This window comes from Pungitius pungitius, chromosome 18, assembly GCF_949316345.1.
Source record: "Pungitius pungitius chromosome 18, fPunPun2.1, whole genome shotgun sequence".
Classification (NCBI taxonomy): Eukaryota; Metazoa; Chordata; class Actinopteri; order Perciformes; family Gasterosteidae; genus Pungitius; species Pungitius pungitius.
Window position 1 is genome coordinate 10215646 of NC_084917.1, and position 18563 is coordinate 10234208.

General features: G+C 43.2%; 1 protein-coding gene across 1 annotated transcript in view; it reads left to right on the plus strand.

The window, feature by feature from the left end:
• Positions 1-18563, plus strand: part of plppr1 (phospholipid phosphatase related 1) — a 35047-nt gene that overhangs the window by 11832 nt on the left and 4652 nt on the right. The window contains exons 3-6 of the mRNA XM_037485165.2: positions 7164-7352; positions 13748-13880; positions 16483-16733; positions 17481-17657. Coding sequence (XP_037341062.2) covers positions 7164-7352; positions 13748-13880; positions 16483-16733; positions 17481-17657 — 750 coding nt within the window. The remainder of the gene's footprint in view (positions 1-7163; positions 7353-13747; positions 13881-16482; positions 16734-17480; positions 17658-18563) is intronic.

Consider the following 18563-nt stretch of genomic DNA (forward strand, 5'->3'; position numbering starts at 1 on the left):
ACCACTTTTGACATCCAATACATTACCTGTAGACACCCCCCATTTATTGATTAGTCAGATGTCAATAATTTAGATGGAGCTTTGGGGTTGCTCATCAAGAGGATTTGGCTAAAATGTGCCTAGACTTTTGGGATCATTTACTCTCTAATTTAAGAAATGCACCTTTCCACTCTCCATGCGATACCTTTAACACATCAGGCGGATGAGCGAGGGAAGAACCTGGTACCAGAAAACCAATCAATACTGCCACATGTTGAAAGGACTATTGCAACGAATGCTCTACTATAAATTAAACTAAAATGTCCCTCTAACTCCCACGTAGGCTTAAGTTGGGGCCTGTGGGATATCGGCCTGCACTTCATCTGTTCACATGCAGAAAGGCATATCAAGCATCGTCCTCGTTTTTTTCTCATTTCTCTCTATCGTGACACCCTTATTCATCAGTGAGCGTTTAATCCTCTAGAGTCCCGTTGTCGGGGCGCCTCGTCCTCGTTCAACAGCAGTTTTCTTATTCACAGCTGTCAAGTGTCTTGGCTGGAGCTCAGCGTGAAATGCTTGGTTGGGCATTGCTAATCACAGCTGTGCATTTTGTTTAATTAGGATGTGTACCCAGAGGGGGGGGGGGTTAATGAGCAACTCATTATTATGTTGGTGACAACATCCCCAGTTTAACATCAAGGTGGTAAAGTCTAGATTTTGGTTGTTCATACCGTAGAGCTGGAAAAAGTCATTAGTAGCGACGTTACTACAGTGGAATCTGTGAAAGATGAAAAGAAAAAAAATGCCTTCATGAGAACGGTTCTCCTGATTTAGAATTTGCACAGAGCATTTGATGTTTATGTAACATTGAGTCAGCCTTAGCTGTCGGACTGCAAAATGTCCCCATTGTTTATGAAGAAACCTTCGGCCCATCCCATTTGGAGACGTTGTTACCATAGTGCATCGACGTTATTCATTACTGGTCATCAGCCCAAAACAAAGCCAATCAAATAGAGTCAACAAAGACCATTTAATCAAATCAGTGAGTAATATTAGGATTACCCTCCTTTCTTTATTACGAGTATAGTTGTGTTTTTCAACCACTTATTTGGCTCCTTAATTTTTTATTAAAGTTGAGAAAATGGTTGCATAACATCAGACCAAGAATACAAAGTATTCCGCTGGGGTTCATAGTGATGATAAATCATTAGTCTCTAGATGTCAACAAAAATGACTTGAGCAAATTCTTTTTTTTCTTGCAAAAAACAACATTGATTGTCTCACTAAAATAAATGATCTCCCCATGTAGATTTCCTCCATGTTGCAGCAGGGCACAAACACACAGCTTCACTCAGACAGTCCATTGAGTATCAAGCTTTCTTTAATTTTCACAACAGCTCTCAAAGGAGTCATATCCACCTCTGTCCCTCTTTGATGTCTCTGTCACCCCCCCCCCCCATCTCTTCCCGTGGCGTCGAGGGAGCTTTTCCTCTTCATCCTCCTCTGTATCGCTCCATCTCGGTGCTTTTCACTCTTTCCCTGCTCCTTTGGTTCTCCCTCGCCGTTTTATTTGTTGCCTTCTTTATCTTATTCACCCTGCCTGTCACGAACAGAGCAAGGCAGAGGGACAGTGGGGTCACATGACCGGCACGGAGCGCTCGGATTGGAGAAACTCCAGGGCCAGCGGCAGTGTGACAGGAAGATGCTTATTTAATGGTGATTTGAGCTAGTCGTGTATCATGCTGCTTTTCTGTTACTTAACCTCCAGTAGAGTGCTTTGTCTTTGCCGTCACTACGGCCTATTAGATGAAAGGGAATGAAAATAAATTAGTAATAAGATGAGAGGACTGCTACGGAGGGCAACAGGAAGATCACACGACGGCGGGTAGAAGGAACGCACAATAGAGGGAAGGAAGTGAAAGGGTGCAAGAGTTGTGGTAAATTAATTAAAACGGTAGAGCTGTGAAGAATGAGGAGCGGGCAGATATACCCTGTGCCTCCCTCGGGAGGAGATTATGTAATACACAGGTGTTCATTCATCTCACACTTCTCGGGTTTCTTATTCTAAAACTTATTGGGGAGAAATTAACTAATCCCTCGACTCATCTTTTTGTGAAAAAAATTCCCACCGTCAAACTAAGAGATCATTTCTTTCATCTTTTTCTATTATCTCAATCTTATCTTGCCAGCATAGTAATAATGTTCTGGTCTGTCATGATTTCAAAAAAAGAAAAAGAGAAATCCCTGCTGGGTGCGATGTCTTTGATGTTTCTCTGTTTCTCTCTTGGCTGCACTGATGAAATAGGTTTTTAAACTTGGGTTGTTCTAAAAAGAGAAATGTTATCTGGGGAATTGGATGTTAAATTTGGTTTTGCAACAACACACGGCCTAAGTGAACGTGCTAGCTTTGATTAAGTTTAGATTGGAAACAGGCCTGCAATGACTGCTGTTGGTGATTTTAAATTAAGGAGGCTGCGGCGAGGACCGGTAGATGGTCACTTATGTACTTTAGTAGTTGTTCTATTTTGAAAAGCTTTTGAAATTGTGAATCTGTTACCCCCAACTCATAATAAACACACCTATATTGCTTTCATGTGAGGATAAATACTATCATTTAAAAAAGTCTAAAGAAAGAACATCATGGCTACTTTCTCCCTGTGTACGTAACATCAGTGACACCAATTTCTGTTTGTTTTTTCAGCAGTGAGGGAGAAAACGCCAGTGGGAATAAGTATAATTTGATTGAGTAGAAGGAAAGCGATGTTTTAATTTTAAGTTTTACTATGACAAAATTTTACTAGATTTAACAGTATAATTTATCACCAAGGGCTTCTTTTTCTGGCACATTTACAGTAACTCCGTCACACAATTAGAAATTTAAAACAGACCAATTTAAAGATGACAATGTTGCTGTTAAACATGGGCACTGTTGTGATAGATAACGTAATTTGACCATATCACACAGAGTAATACTAGTCATTCAACAGCGTGGTCTGCGGGCATTAACTAATGTTGTAAGGCTTTGACAGTCCAGACGAAGTTTCGGTAAGTTTTCGGACAGGCGGGGTCAAAACCGGGTTATCAGTCAGACAGGCAAATAAATCCAAGAGGGGGCAGGCAGAAAATCCAAGGTCCAAAACAGGCAGAACGGTGCTTTGGAGAGCTCGGCAGTGACACACTAGACAACCTGGCAGAGAACAAGTGCAAGCCAGTGGACCTAAATAGTGAGGAGACTAATGAGGGAAGGGGCAGCAGGCGAGAAGAGCGTGAGTGCTGATTGGGGGTGAGAGGCTGGATCTGGGATGACAAGAGAGTTAGTGAAAAGATGAACAGGGTGAAAACAAACCGGGAAGATGTCAAATTGGTGAGAAATATTACATTAGGCCAATATAGGCTTCTGGTTGTACCAGATAAGCGGTAATCAATCAAATACTACATTCTTTCAAAAGTGGATTTTTTTCTAGGGGACAACCTGACATCTCAAATAGACCTAAGAACACCTAACACGTTCGTGGCTGTATGCATTTGGATTTGGGAGTTGTGTTAATGGAAAATTCCCTTTTAGCTCAGTTTTGGTCTCCCCCAGTCCATGATGGGAATATTTTGTCTGAATTTGTGGTTGGACGGCATACAGTCGGAGATTTGTTTTGCTTCTGAATATGAGGTTGCTGAGTGAAATGCCGAATCAGGTGATACTTCTCTGTTGGTACCCCTAATGTCACAGGCAGTCATTTGATACAGTTTTAGAATCAACGCCTTTAAAGATTAGAAAGTCTGCCATTTGTCTTTGTCACAGGCCTTTTGAGTAATTGATTCATCGATGTCGGCAGCAGGACATTCTCTGGAGTCACGTACTAACCCTGAGAAATGTAGCATGCTAAAACTCAACTGATGTAGATGGCTGCACCCAAGTACCCTGGCACAATCCTGGGGGAAAGAGGCAAATTGTGCCCTCCAAAGAAGAAGGATAATGGCCTGCTGAAGTAAGTATGTATAAGCGCTTTACAGCAGTCAGTCGGTCTGCCCTTCAAACCGCTAATGCAGCGTGACGCTGACTAGAGAGCGGAATACGATGGAGCCGCGCGCTTTGCAGAAAAAAGAACGCTTGTCCGTGGTGTTTTAAACACCAAAGGTGCAACTTTGACTCATTACGCAGAATGCTCCAGCATGCCATCGCTACGAGTTCCCTGTCTCCGAACCAACGAGCTCATCACTTGTGTCCGGTTTTTGTTCAATTTCCTCGGCCCGCTGACTCCCACGATGTCCAGTAGCTCGCTGCCTGTGTACAACTTCCTATGATTTATAGCGATAAGAGCTAGCAGGGGGGGGGGGGGGGGCAGGGGCGAGTGACAGAGGAAATGTGAGTTGTATGGAGATCCTGAAGAACATCTTCTCAACCAGCCCGATGCTTCGCCCAAAGCAGACATACCTGCTCAGTCTATCTGCCCAGGCTGCTGAATTAATGCAAATGCATTTTTTTTCAAATGCAAATGAGGTGAAGGTCAAAGTAAATGTGTACACCCTTTTCATTAATCTGTCCAGGCCCCTTTCAGGTATATATTGTTCCCACAAGGTATTACACGGTATTTCTGCAAGCACGGGAATTTACATATTTTCAGAGACTTGTGAATTACGTGTTATCCGATTACACTGCTGGAACGTGTTTGGGAAACAAGATAAAAGCATGAAAATGCCACCCCACATACTGCGTGGCGACGAGCTGCGTTCATGAACGCGTTGCTCTGACGCTGTGGGTTCGTTCAGAATCATTTGGATGACAAATTCAGTTTTTTAATAAACCCACAAACTACTCACAGGCCAATAAAGAAATCTTCACCTTTCTTGAACAAGTGAGCCTCACTGTTGGGACACACACCTGTCGCGCTTGGGAACAGTTGCATTAATACCACTGTTCAAAAACTAGGTTCCAAAGCAGCTTCCGCGCATTCGCAGCTAAATGCAATTGACCTACACGAGATGGAATAATACCCATTATTAGGAAAGTTCTTGGACAAATGACGTAAAAAGTCTTAGCTACAGCTTCTATATTGCTTTACGGTTATCTTGTGTAAGTAAATCAATGATCAATCATTTATTAAGATGAAAGAGCAGGAGGTATTTTTTTGGTTCGGTTGAAACACTGAACGAGTCTTGTCTTTTCCGTAGAGAAGAAGTCAAGTATGATGGTTGCTGTTGATACATGTGAATGTAAAACAAGTCTATCCACGACATAAAGATATCCCTAATTAGCTTAGTGTTACTCCAAAAGTTGGCCTAGAAAACCCAGCACACAGGGCCCCGCACACCTGGACATCTCGGCATGGCCATCTGTCACCAGAATAAATCTGCCAACAGTTGTCACTTAAGCACAGTCGCTTTCGTGTCCCCACTGTCTGAAACCCACTGGCCGTATTGTCCAGTCTGGCCCAAACTACCTACACGTTTCACTGAGGATGAAATTAGTTCTGATTCACTGATTGGATTTGACAGAATCTGCTGTTGAGGTTCAGTAAAATAGTTTAAGCATCTTTTTTACTTTTATAACAGTGTCTGACTCAGACGAAATCTGGTGTTTCAAAATAAATACTGCAAAGTATATGCAGGTTCCTGTTGTGTTGAATAGGACCAGTGCTGTGATCCAGCTACAATATATATTGGCCTAGATTGTTGTTGTTTTTTGCCCAAACTCACGGCTCGATAACAAAGCAAACAACGATACACTTTCTCCTTGAAAAATATTAGTTTTTTTTTAGCTCAGCATGAACATGTTTCTTCCAGGGTGTGTACAGTGAGAGAATACCAATGACGTGAGTACACAGCTCCCTGTGCACCCACCACTTAGATACAAATGGGTGAGCATTTGATGGAATCACACCTATAAAAACAACAAATCGGGAATAGTTTATTGAAAAGCACATTTCTTTTATGGTTTTAGTTCATTGGTTCGTCTCTCAGTCCTTGTTGTTACGGCTCCTTGTGGAATAAGATTATTGAAACATGTAACTTTAGCCCTGACACATGAAGCGTTTTCACAAACACGGTCATCATTTCTGTTATAGTTCAAATGATTAACAGTTTAAGCCATAAACACGACACAGCAGAAAATGTGTCTCTTCCTCCTGTGGCAGCATTGTGCCACCTGGTGTCGGAGGAGGTGTATTACAAATGGCTTTACCACATTTTTAAGAACCAGGGACCACTATTACCTGTAACACTATTGTCATATCAATATGACATTTCAACAACTACATCAGTGTGATGTCCCACCTATTCGTGATTATGTAATGCTTTATTGATTCATATGCATCAATACAATATCAGATATCGGTATCCTTTTGATCCTTTAAAAAAAAAAATCCCAGTAATCACGGTGAGCTGTGTTGGGTTCACTACTCTAATTCGAGCATTATTTGACAAATGTCTACATCTACTGGCCGTACCTTCCCTGAGTAAAGATGCTCCTTCCAGTTCCGGTGGTGTTGTAAGGATTTTCTTCTCCCCGCTTTTAAATATAGACAAACACGTCATCGCTCCCCTTTGATATATAAACCGGAGCGGAGAGAGTGCCAGCAGGTTGGCGTCAGTAACGCGTTAGTGGCTGAATCACACAAATGGGGCTGATTTATAGAAACCACATTAAAAGACAATTGCTGTGAAATGTCTTACATGCCTGATTCCAGTGTTGCTTTGTTATCAGAAAGGAAAGCATTTATATATATGTATATGTATACATATGTATATATATATACACAAAATATTGCCTACAGCTAATTCTGCAGAGAGCGAAAAAGAGGCCAGAGACAAAAGATGATGTTAGAGGGATAAAAGGATGAGCGAGCGAGGGAGGAGAGGAGGTGGTAAGTGGGGGGGTTTGCACACGAGGAGGAAGCATGAGATCGAGGGAGAGAAAGGAAAATATATTCATTTCGGGGATTTATGCAGTTGTTTAGCATTAAAAACCACGTTGGGCTCGTCACAGCGGAGAGAGGAGCGCTGTTCAGGGATCAGCCGTAAAACTACTCACCCGACCACCGAAAAGTGAATCCAGGAAAGAGAGCCTTCGGTGCACTGCAAATACAACTAACACCCTGTCTCTCTTCTCGTTCTTCTTCTCCTCTTCCTCTTCTTCAACTTTATCCACTCTCTCTCTCTCTCTCTCTCGCTCCGCCATGTTTTTCCCCCAGCTCGTCATCATGTCCGGCACGGCGCTGTTGGCCTACTACATGGAGTGCACCGACCTGTTCAGCGTGCACATGCAGGGCTTCTTCTGCAACGACGCCGAGCTGATGAAGCCGTACCCCGGCGCAGAGGAGACCAGCTTCATCCCGCCGCTCATCCTCTACTGCGTGGTGGCTGCTGCTCCCACCGCCATAGTGAGTAGAACCCGTTTTGTGTCTCATCACGCCGCCGCGGTTAAATCCGCACAGCTTTTCACATGTGAAATCTTATATTTGGCTTTTTTTTTCTTTTAGAGTACAGCCACCAAAAATTGAACCATTCTCCCACAAAGTGTTATAACATTGTCAGGCTTAAATGATGACCTTTATGAATGTGAGCAAGTTCCTTTTGTTTTGGATTGTATATTCCATAAATAGGACATATGTGCAGACTAGTTATGCAGCAGTGCTTCTTCTTTGAGGCCGACACGGTTGTCCCTTTATCCTCCGTTAAAATGTCCCAGCGACCTGTCTGACAGAACAGTGTTTTTTCAGATCTTTTCATTGGTCAGGTGAGAAGTTGGGGGACAGTTTCACAGACCGAACTTGTGCAGTGTACAAGTCAGGACGTATATATTTTCCCTGGACTACCATTTCATTTCTTAAAACAGTGCGTCTATTGAGATTCCGGGCAAGTGGACTCTTGAGTTAAGCCCTAATCATTGTTATTAACGACGCCCGCGTACCTGCATTGACAAAACAACTTTTCTGAATGACCAAAAGCAAGCGGGCAGGCCTTGCTTTGGTCGAGCCGAGGCCCGGTGGGGGTGAATGTGGGGCTACGCGTGCATCGCTGAGTCTAACGGGAGTAGCGGCGTGCAGCCACGAGGGGTCAGTTTAGCTCCGTGCTGGTTGACTGCGAGCACCGTTTGCCTCATGGTCGCCGGCTCACTTTGTTATGAAACCTGCGTCAAAGATGACATCAGTCTGCATGTGTATGTTTTTATCTGGGATTGTTTTTGTGGGCACACATGAAGCCAGTCAGGACGAGCGATGCTTTAGGGTCGATGCTCGGTATCTCTTTAGGATCTCCAGAGGGTATGTGTTATTATGGGATACAGGCACTTCTCCTTTACCTTGACGTTGCTATATAGTTTGGTGTGTGAAACATGACAGTCCATTTATTGAGCACTTTATCTGAGATGTGATCGTTCTGGTTCCAGGACACACGCCGTTGATTTATCTGTCGTGAGATGTTAGCGTTCTGCTGCCTCTCTGTGTCTCCTTCTCTTATGGTATGTTATTGTACGTTAGTCTGAAGGTCAAGCGTGAATTAAAACCTCTCTGATGAACCCGAGAACACAAACGCATGGTGATGTTCACCCTCGCGTTTGTGTTGACTTGATTTCATCGTGATGCTGGTGTCCTCGGGTAGCTTTCTGCTTCCCGCCGACGCCACCGTTATTCCACCAGGAAACTGTGATTGTCATGTGACGTTAGTGACGGAGGGTGAAGCCTTTTTCAATGTATTATATCTTTGTATATTTTAATGAGATGCATTCATCAGGTTGTAGTATATTGCTTATCTACCCAACGATAGTGATGATGTTAATAACTTAACGTCAGTGTTGGTTAAACAAGTAAAACACAGCCACTAGCTTGCATTCTCTTCTTACACACACACACACACACACACACACACACACACACACACATTCCCTAACCTAATGAATACTAAATCTTTAAACAGGTTTTTGGAGAAGAAGTGAGCACCACCCAAAGTTTCTTCACTGTGACGGGCTAAAGGTCCTTCATCCTCGCTGTGATATACGTACCAGTGTACACATACTCTCTGATTTACAGAATAGAATTACAGGCTGATATGCATATCAACCTTCAATGTAGTGTAGTAGTTGGTACTCTGCTCTACGCTCTTGTGGTTATGCAATATTTTTTTTGCATTTGCGTATAACTCATTAAAACCTAATAAGATGAATCCTTTTTTCTTTCATCCTGCTGGTCCTTGTTCACACCCTCAGTGCTCTGTCAGCTGTTCAACTTTTGTTTCAACAATGCTGTTCATTCTCTCTCTCTTTCTCTCTCTCATTGGCCAATAGTTGATGGACTTATTCTCTTTATCCATGTGTGGCCTTTCCCAAACTTTTTAATTGTGGCCTTTGAGAGTGCTGTGTCAGGTGCTACGGCGATGCGTCACACTGTAAATCGCCCCGTTGTCACACGTCGCGGGATAAACCAGCGACGCAGCCAATCAGAATTAACGATGACAGGGATGTTGACCAATTAGCGAAGATGCTGTAATTAATCCAGAATGGTTCCACGTGGCCGGCCCACCGGGAGGCTGTGGAGGTTAGGTGGGCCGTTTTGATGTGCGTCGCTGTAAACCCGCTCGACCATGTGACAGGCGTCACAAGCGTTGATCCTTCAACCTCAACACAGTGACGGCACGTGGTTGTTCCCGTCTGCCGAGCGCGGATCCAACAGAAACAAGAGGCTGACTAATGACAGTCACCGAGGGGGATCCGCCATGGCGCTTCTCTAGTTCAGCGCTGAAGGTATTAGAGTCGAGGACCTCTAGTGTCTAATTGTGTTTCTCGGTGGCTGTAGTGAATCAGCTCATCACATAAGTCGTTAAAAGAGCATCGCTAGAAGTGATTTTCTGCTCTTCAGGGAGGTACAACAAGCCGTAAACACAACACGTTTCCATACTTTCACCCTATGAAAAGGAATATTTACTCTGGTTTGACCTCATTGGTTTCCATCTCCTGTGACCTGGGAGGGTGAGAGAAGGTTCTTGAGCAGGTTCTGACTCAACGGTTCGTTTGTTGAAGGAGGGGAGGGAGGAGACTGTCACACGAGTAAAGGAAGAGCTTTTCTAAAGAGAATATGGCACCTGGGAAACACCCTGACCACGTTTTATGTTTTTTCAGAGTGGATAGTTGTCACATTTAATATGTGAGTGATTGAAAAGGTTGATAGGGTGAATCCGAAAAATGTATTCCTGAACACTGTGGCCAGCCACTGTAAATGTCACAATAACTGCATTTTATAGACTGTAGGGTAACGCTGACCGTAGCTCCCATGAATCTGTTTCACTCTTGGATGGGTTTGATATTAATTAATATTCTGGCAGATGAACCAGAAGTGTGTTCTTCTCGTTTACATTTGCTTCTGCTTCAACGTCACCCATATTTCTGTCGAATCCAAAGTTCCCGTATGTGTCAGGGAGCGAGGGTGCAGGTTGGAGGCAGGCAGGACTCAAACGCAGGCTTCTCAAAGGTTTCTAAAAGGTGCTCGTTATTCACCAATACAGACTGAACAGAAGGACGTGCACCAACGATGACTAACATTAGACAATGACGCGACAAGGGACAACAGGCACACAGGGCTTAAATACACTAGGAGGTGCAGGTGATTGGACACAAGTGGAAATAATCAGGCAATCACAGGACAGGGCAGGAAGTGAAGCTACCCAGGAACACCAGAGACATGAAAACTACAAAATAAGACAAGAAGCAGACCCAAACCGTGACAGTATGGTTCTTCTGAAACGTCCTGGAGTCCTGTGGGGCTCGTTTAAATGTGTATATATATATATATATATATATATATATATATATATATATATATAAAAAGAATAATAAATCCATTCTTTAAGATAATTATTAATTGCTGTTCTGGTCATCCTTTGGTACCAGGGAAACAGTATATCGTCAGCATTGTAAGGACCTGAATGAAAATACCTGATTTTGATACGGTTATTTTAAAATAACTTGAGATCATAACATGTGTTTGCATATGCATGCTCCTAAAAAATGTAAAAAATTAATTTGTTGACTTTTGATTTTGTAAAAATTCTTAGAGAAAATTGTAATCAAAAAATGTTGACGAGACCCCCAAGGCAAGAACATCCTTTTCAATCTTTGTTCGATAACATGTCTGCAGGATAAAGTGAAAAAAAATGTAAATACATAATTAGGTGTTCATACATTATGTCTATTTAATCACCTGCTGTGAAAATTCCACCTCCTTTGTGCAGACAACCCCAGACAGCACTGAAACCAGTGCAGAGATTTTCGTTCATTCATACCCTCTTTTTAGGTATCTGCTGTCAGTCCCTCCTTATTCTTCTTCTTTTTATTTATTTAATTCACAATTGCAAAATCACCCATTCACGCTGCTTGTAGCCACAGACGCTGCAATAGATTACAGTTGCATTCACAAGAACATGTGGAACAGTTCAATGGGAATGAAGGATAACAGAGGAGATTGTTTAACCTGTCCGTGGTCTTAAAACGAGCTTTTTATGAACACAAACACAACACAAACCGAGACCAAAACCAGGGGCCTGTTTCAATAAGGAGGTTCAACCAACTCTGAGTTAAAACTTGAACTCTGAGTTGACTTACCCTGAGATGGGAAACTCTGAGTTTTCGGTTACAGAACAGCTGAAATGAGTTAGTTCAATCAACTCTGAGTTGACCTACTCTGAGTTAAGCGCGTGCACCACAACTATAAAAAGCCATTATCAATGGAGCGCAGATATTACGAGTCACCATGGCAACAGCGCCAGACAAAAAGAGGTCTTCATATTTTTCACCAGCAGAACTGGATGTGCTTATGCAAGCATATGGAGAGTACGAACATATATTTTAAAAAAAAGCAACACGGCTGCAGCGGCGAAGGACAGAGAGTTAGCTTGGGAGAAAATAGCTGCTCGAGTCAATGCGTAAGTTTACATTTGAATTACTGTTATACAGTGTTGTGTGTAATTAATTTCTATGTAATCTAAAAACTGTAATTTAATTCCGTAATTTAAAGTAAAATCTGATGTAATTGCATTAAATGCTGCATAAACTATAAAGCAATTCTGTATAAAACAATAGTGGATTTAACATCAAATTTTAAAAGATATATTTTTTCAAGAATAATTCATGCAATTGTATAATGTTTATTTGAAAGCATTAAAAGTGCAGTTTCTTGTCTCTCCTTGTATTGTTCAAGTGGTTGAAGTTGATATGGGATTTAGAAAGTAATTAGTAATAAGTAGACCAATACTTTCTAGAGATAGTCATTATTACATTAATCTAATTACACTGTTGAAGAAGCCAGTTGTAGTTAGTAATATAAGTGACTTGCCCAACTGTTATAATATCAGAAGTGAAACTGGAAGAAGAGTGTGTTATTCAACCTAATTTTAATTTTCATGTAGGTGCAATCTTGCACATTATTACTGTGGATGGACCTCCTGTTGACATAGTCCGCTTCATTTTCGGAAGGTGCAATGATGGGAATATGTGTGCCATCAATGCATCCAACCACATTCGGAAATCCTAAAAGGAATTCTATTATTAGTTTACTTCCAGGGGTCGCAGCAATATGCTCTTAACTGAACGTCATTTATCAGGTTAGCCTCATTTAAACCGATTTATACATCACTGACCTGCAATCCTGTGAAACTCCTCTTTGATGGCTTTCACGGGTTTGTGCCCAGGAAACAGCACAAAAATTTGGAGAAAGCGCTTAAGAGCGAGGCACACTTTCCATACAACTCTGCAAACAGTAGCCTTACTGATATGTTCTGCATCCCCAATGTTATACAGAAAACTACCATTTGCAAAGAAACGTAATGCAACGCAAAGCATCTGCTCGGATGTTAGAGCACGGCCGCGATGTCTGATGTTTCTGATGTAAGGATGGATGAGATTATGGATGTATCTTATTGACTGTAAAGAAAAACGGTACCGCTCAAATAAAAATGAATATGGATATGACAAAAAATCCACTCTGGGTCTCAAAATCCTCTCCCGACGTAAATGCAACTCCCTACGGATTAATGCAGCCTCTTCATCCACAGGATCGTCCATAAAAGGACATGCCATTTCATTCACTTGATTTGATGCGCTCTGCGTGACTGAAATGTGCGCAATGAATGAATACCGAAAGAATGAATGAGGTGATTAAATACCACTTCCTCTTTAAAAAAGGGGAGGAGACGAAATAAACTCTGGGTTTCCCGAAGAAAACCTGCTCCCGACCAGGTTAGGTTCACAGAGTAAGTTGCCATGGTAACTGACTCTGAGTATAAGTTACCTCTCTTTCTGAAACAGGCTTGACTTACTCTGCTTTCTCAGGTTTAACATACCTCCCATTCTGAAACAGAAAACTCAGAGTTTCCCTCATTTCAGGGTTAACATACTCAGAGTTTTCACTTAACCTCCTTTCTGAAACAGGCCCCAGATGCGTACACAGTACACCCTTATTGTGTGCACACACTCCTGCTCATAAACACACACACATACTTTCCTAGCAGTCTGCATCACTGGAGACAGCCAGCAATGAGTTTCATTTTGTGTGTCCGGGCAGCAGTTTTTCCATTAGACCTGATGTAACGTCCACATTATAATGGCCCTGAAGAGAGGCTACATTAAGAAACAGTGGTTTATGTACCCAGGCTAGACTGAGGCAGAATGCCCCCTGACCTACAATGTGGTCCCTAACTTGATTTGTTTTCTTCTTTTCTTTTCCTGCTTGTTTGAGCGTGTCACTTTTTCTGTCTCTGAATCTCCTCCTGTTCCTGTGTGCGTTCATAGATTTTCATCGGCGAGGTGTCCATGTATGTGATGAAGTCGACGAGGGAAGCCCTCCTGGCCCAGGAGAAAACCATCGTGACGGGCGACTGTTGTTACCTCAACCCCCTCATCCGCCGCATCATACGCTTCGTCGGTGAGGACGCTTTCAGCCCTAACTGCCCTTCGCGTCGATGGTACCAGGCAACAGCTGACCGCTCAGCAGCGTCACCATGTCCACCATGCGTTACTATATGTCCTCTCACATGTACACGTGTGTGTGCAAAAATCTGATTTTTGTTATTTGAATACGGATTCAGTGCAAGCACAGTCTATTGAGGTCACCAGCTCAGTAAACCATGCTGCACGTCGTCGCTAAGCTGACAGGTGAATGGGTTTGTCAGTCACTCAATCACACAATGCAAAACGCTACTCATTCTAAACAGGGCTTTGGCGTTTTGGTGTTTAAAGGAAAAGTCAATGTTAGGTTCATGCGTTTTGGTTTCTACTAGAACATGTTCCAAAAATATCTTTTGTCTAATACTGTCAGTTTGAACATACCTGTATTCACCCTCCGTATGAAACACCTGTCTCTGTACGCCCCCCCCCCCCCCAAGCCCAGTATGCCCCGATGGGCTGAAGAGAAGAACGCTTTTCATTGCAAAAGTAGTTCTATATTAACGTATATTGTAATTTGCCTGTATGTGACACCTGAATCTGGCATGTTTGGGGATTTAGGCTTCTTAACGTCTTTGCTGTCATGTAAAAAAGGAGTTTTTAGACAGAAGAGGCCTCACAAACCTGGAAATAATATTATTGTGACGGGTTCTGGCAATTTTTCCGTTTTGTCGAAGCTCAATGGAGAGTAAACAGTGAAATGAGAATGTTTAGAGGATGAGGTTAAGAAGGGTAGCCAGAGGGAGGATGGCTGCAGATTCCACCGCCAAAACTGATAAATTGTAGATTGTCTGAACGGCCGTAGATCAGAATCTTGTGAGAGTACAACACGCGTGCCTGTAGCACATGCCCACTCAGCCCTCGAGGTAATATGATGCATTTGCTGCTTTTCCGAGGCAGTGATGCTTGTTGATCCTGGCATGTGCAGCCTGAACGGATGATGTGTGTCGAGATGAAGCCGGTGTGTGCCCTCAAGTGTATTCACTAGGCAATACTCGAGGCTTAAATGACCCATGGGCTACGGTTAGCAAACAAAATAATAGGTTTTGAGCAGGGTTGACCAACAGTTCAAAACACTTCGGCCTAGTTCAAGTGTGAATCAAACGACGTGTCATGTTCCATTAACGGGAACATAAGCATGCACATGCACGATTACACTGTCTTATACTGCGCTTGAATCCACACTTTGATATCCATCCATCCGATATGTGCATTCGTACATTTAGCATTTACACTCGCGGGCTGGAGCCGCCCCCAGCTGACACCCTGGAAGAGGTCACCAGACTTCAACAGGTCGACACACGAAGACCGACAACCATTCACACTCCCATTTTCTTGGACTTTGGGATAAATAAAGGGGAACTTGATAAAAACCCACTTGGACACAGGGAGAACTTCTAAGGCTTGATGGGAACTGGTGAGCTTTGATTTGAAAATGGTTGTGGACTTTCAGTTCAAATAGAGTAAACTTGCCGTACTTAGCATATTTCAGTAGTTGAAAGGAGCCAATATCAGCTCTAATGTATTGGAGGCAACATTTCAAAACGCTGCTAAAATAAACACTGTTCCATGCTGTTTTTTATAGGCGGGCTTTACAGGGAGGGTTTGTAGCCCCCCCGCTGTGTGCCTCCTCTATAAGAGCGCACAAGACACTCAACCTTTGACTTGAACTTTGTTCAGACACTTATAACAGCAAACCAGCAGGCTCTTTGCGATCTGTTACAGTAATTGCCTTCGTCTGCTGTGCTTAAGAGGCATAATCAGAACTGCATTGTTCATTTCTTGAATATTATCCCTTCGAGTTTATGAAAAACTCATCAAAGATTCTTTGGTGTTCATTTGCCTGATTTATATTTCCCTCTGCTCTCGAAAAAAAATCTCTCACATGTGGCGGATCACTGGGGCTGTTAGGTCTCCCGCTCTTTTGCTTCCCACCCATGTCCTCTCCTCTCACCCTAATTCCCATCTCCATTTCCCTCAATAATGCCCTTCACGCAATTGTGTGCCTGTACTGCACTGGCAAGCGAACCCTACCCCCCCCTCCCCCCCCCCCCCCCCCCCCATCTCAGCCCTCTGCAGCCCCACCCGGATGAGAATACAAAGCAGAGTAATTTCATGGCTAAGCAGGCCAGATAATAAGCAGTCATATTTCACAGCAAAAGGAATGTAGCCGCTGACATTGGTCAGGCTTGGTGGGCTGAGGGTGTCAGCGCAATCATTCATATTAGATGGGGTTTTTTCTGTTCATATTTTGTTCCTTGCCTGTTGTCCACTCTTCTCTCCTTCTGTATGAACTTCATTAAACTCCAGCATTTTTCTGGGAATAATATGAACCGTATATATATATATATATATATATATATATAAATTACCGCTGCCTAATGACATCGGGGCCTCATGTGCCAGCGCCGGGAGCCAGACAGTCACAGGTGCATTTATATCAGGAGGTGACTGCACCATCATTAAAGAAGGAATTGTGTGTGATGCTGATTGAAATCCCTGTGTTTACCTTTGGTTTCATGTGCAGCGAATTGAAATGGTGTGTCCGTGTGTCCGTGTGTCCGTGTGTCCGTGTGTCCCAGGTGTGTTTGCGTTCGGTCTCTTTGCCACAGACATCTTCGTCAACGCGGGCCAGGTGGTGACCGGAGGCCTCTCGCCCTACTTCCTGTCCGTCTGCAAGCCCAACTACACCGGCACCGAGTGCCGCTTTAATCACCAGTTCATCGTCAACGGCAACATCTGCACGGGGAACCCCGTCGTCGTGGAGAGTGCTCGCCGGTCGTTCCCATCCAAGGACGCGTCGCTGAGTGTGTACTCTGCTGTGTACCTGACGGTGAGGCGGCTGTGCACTAGTGGGGAGTGTGCCGTGGGCTCTTTGCTTATTTGGTACTATTTTGGCAAAATATAAGCAGATGTTTGTTTTTCGGTTTTCCTGTGGGAAATTAAAATGGAATACCTGTGGCTGCTTAACCGAATTAAAAGATAGAACTTAGTAACAAATCAAATTAAGTTACGGCTTTAACGCTTCATATTTTGTCCAGTTTCAGAAAATTGGTTTGAGCAGGGCAGGAAGAATGGCTTTCTGAAGGGTTAAGCCTCAGATGGATGAAAGAATGACGGGGGGCTCACCTGCTGAAAAGTAAAACAGAGAGAGAAGAGGTGCAGATGGTATCAGCTGAAATACAAGTGCAGGGAATGAATGAAAAGAGGATTTGAGATGCTCCCTCTGGTGTGGGAGGAGGTAAAAGTTCAAGAAGTGACAACATGTGCACGCTGACAGCTTCACTCAGTTAGAGGTTCCTCTTTTAGGTTAATCTCGTAATCTTTTATTCTCTGTGAAAAAAAAACGTTGTTTTTGAGAGGTATTTCACTCAAATGATGTAAGATTTTGACATCTTTCTGACAAAAGGAGGCTTCTGTGCTCCACAAAAGGGTAAAATTCTGAATTCCATTTCTGTGGGAACCCCTCCAGCTGCTCTTCATGAGCTTGCCTCCCCGAAATAAGAGGTGAATGACATTATCTTGTTTACTGTTGCTGTCCTTAATGTGATGTGATCTGCCTTTTTGTCGTCCTGTCCAGATGTATATCACCAGCACCATCAAGACCAAGTCCAGCCGCCTGGCCAAGCCTGTGCTCTGCCTGGGCACGCTCTGCTCGGCCTTCCTCGCCGGCCTCAACCGGGTCTCAGAGTACCGGAACCACTGCTCGGACGTAGTGGCCGGATTCATCCTGGGTTCGGCCATTGCTCTGTTTCTGGTGAGGACGATGGGGGAGCGACATGTTTGGGGGAGTGTGGGAGCGGGGGTCAGTGGGAAAGGGTGCAGAGGATTATTTTATTCCACTTCTATGCCTATATGTTCAAATTCTTAAACAATGTATATATACACACACATACTGAGTAACGTATAATAATAGTATAGTGGATGTTATTGTTAAAGGGTTATAAGGGCATGGATAACGGTCATGTGTCAATGCAGCCTTGTGCACTGAGCTGCTCAACACTAATTTGGTAAAGAAGCTTAAAAGAGCAGTTTGTGAAGAGGTGATTGACGGAAGAGATGAAGCAGGTTTATACCAAGCTTGAAGGAGGTTCAGGCGCAGGTGAGTGAAGAGAGGAAGAGGAACTGGTCGAAACAGAAGAAGAGCAGAAAGGAGAGTAAATACTGGATGATTGAGGTTGTAGAAAGGTGAAGGGCAAAATGCGGATGAAAAAATAACTTAATTTAGAAGTGTCCGCAGGATTTTGTCGTAGATCTAAAGACAAAGCAAAGGGATCAACAATGTTAGTGAACATGAACATGAAGAATTTCTGTTTCACTCAAAACTACAAATGTCAGCCTCATGGTGGAGCCACAGAACTAAACAGGGTCTCGTCTCAGAACCATCAAGGTCTGCACCACATTTCATAGGCTTTTGTGGTGACTTAAGTGACTGTGAGGCCAACAATGCATTTCCTTTTAAATTTGAAGTGCATATGCAGCATATCATTGTTTCCCTCTGTACAGTAAATATAAATGTTTGCATCTTTTGCACCTGGAGGCTTCTGATGAGAAAGTACGAATGCTGATGCAGAGATTGACAGATTCAGAGGTGATCATATGGGGACATAACAGACAGCACACAATTAAAAAGCTGGGGAACCTCCCCAAAAAAATGGAAGTT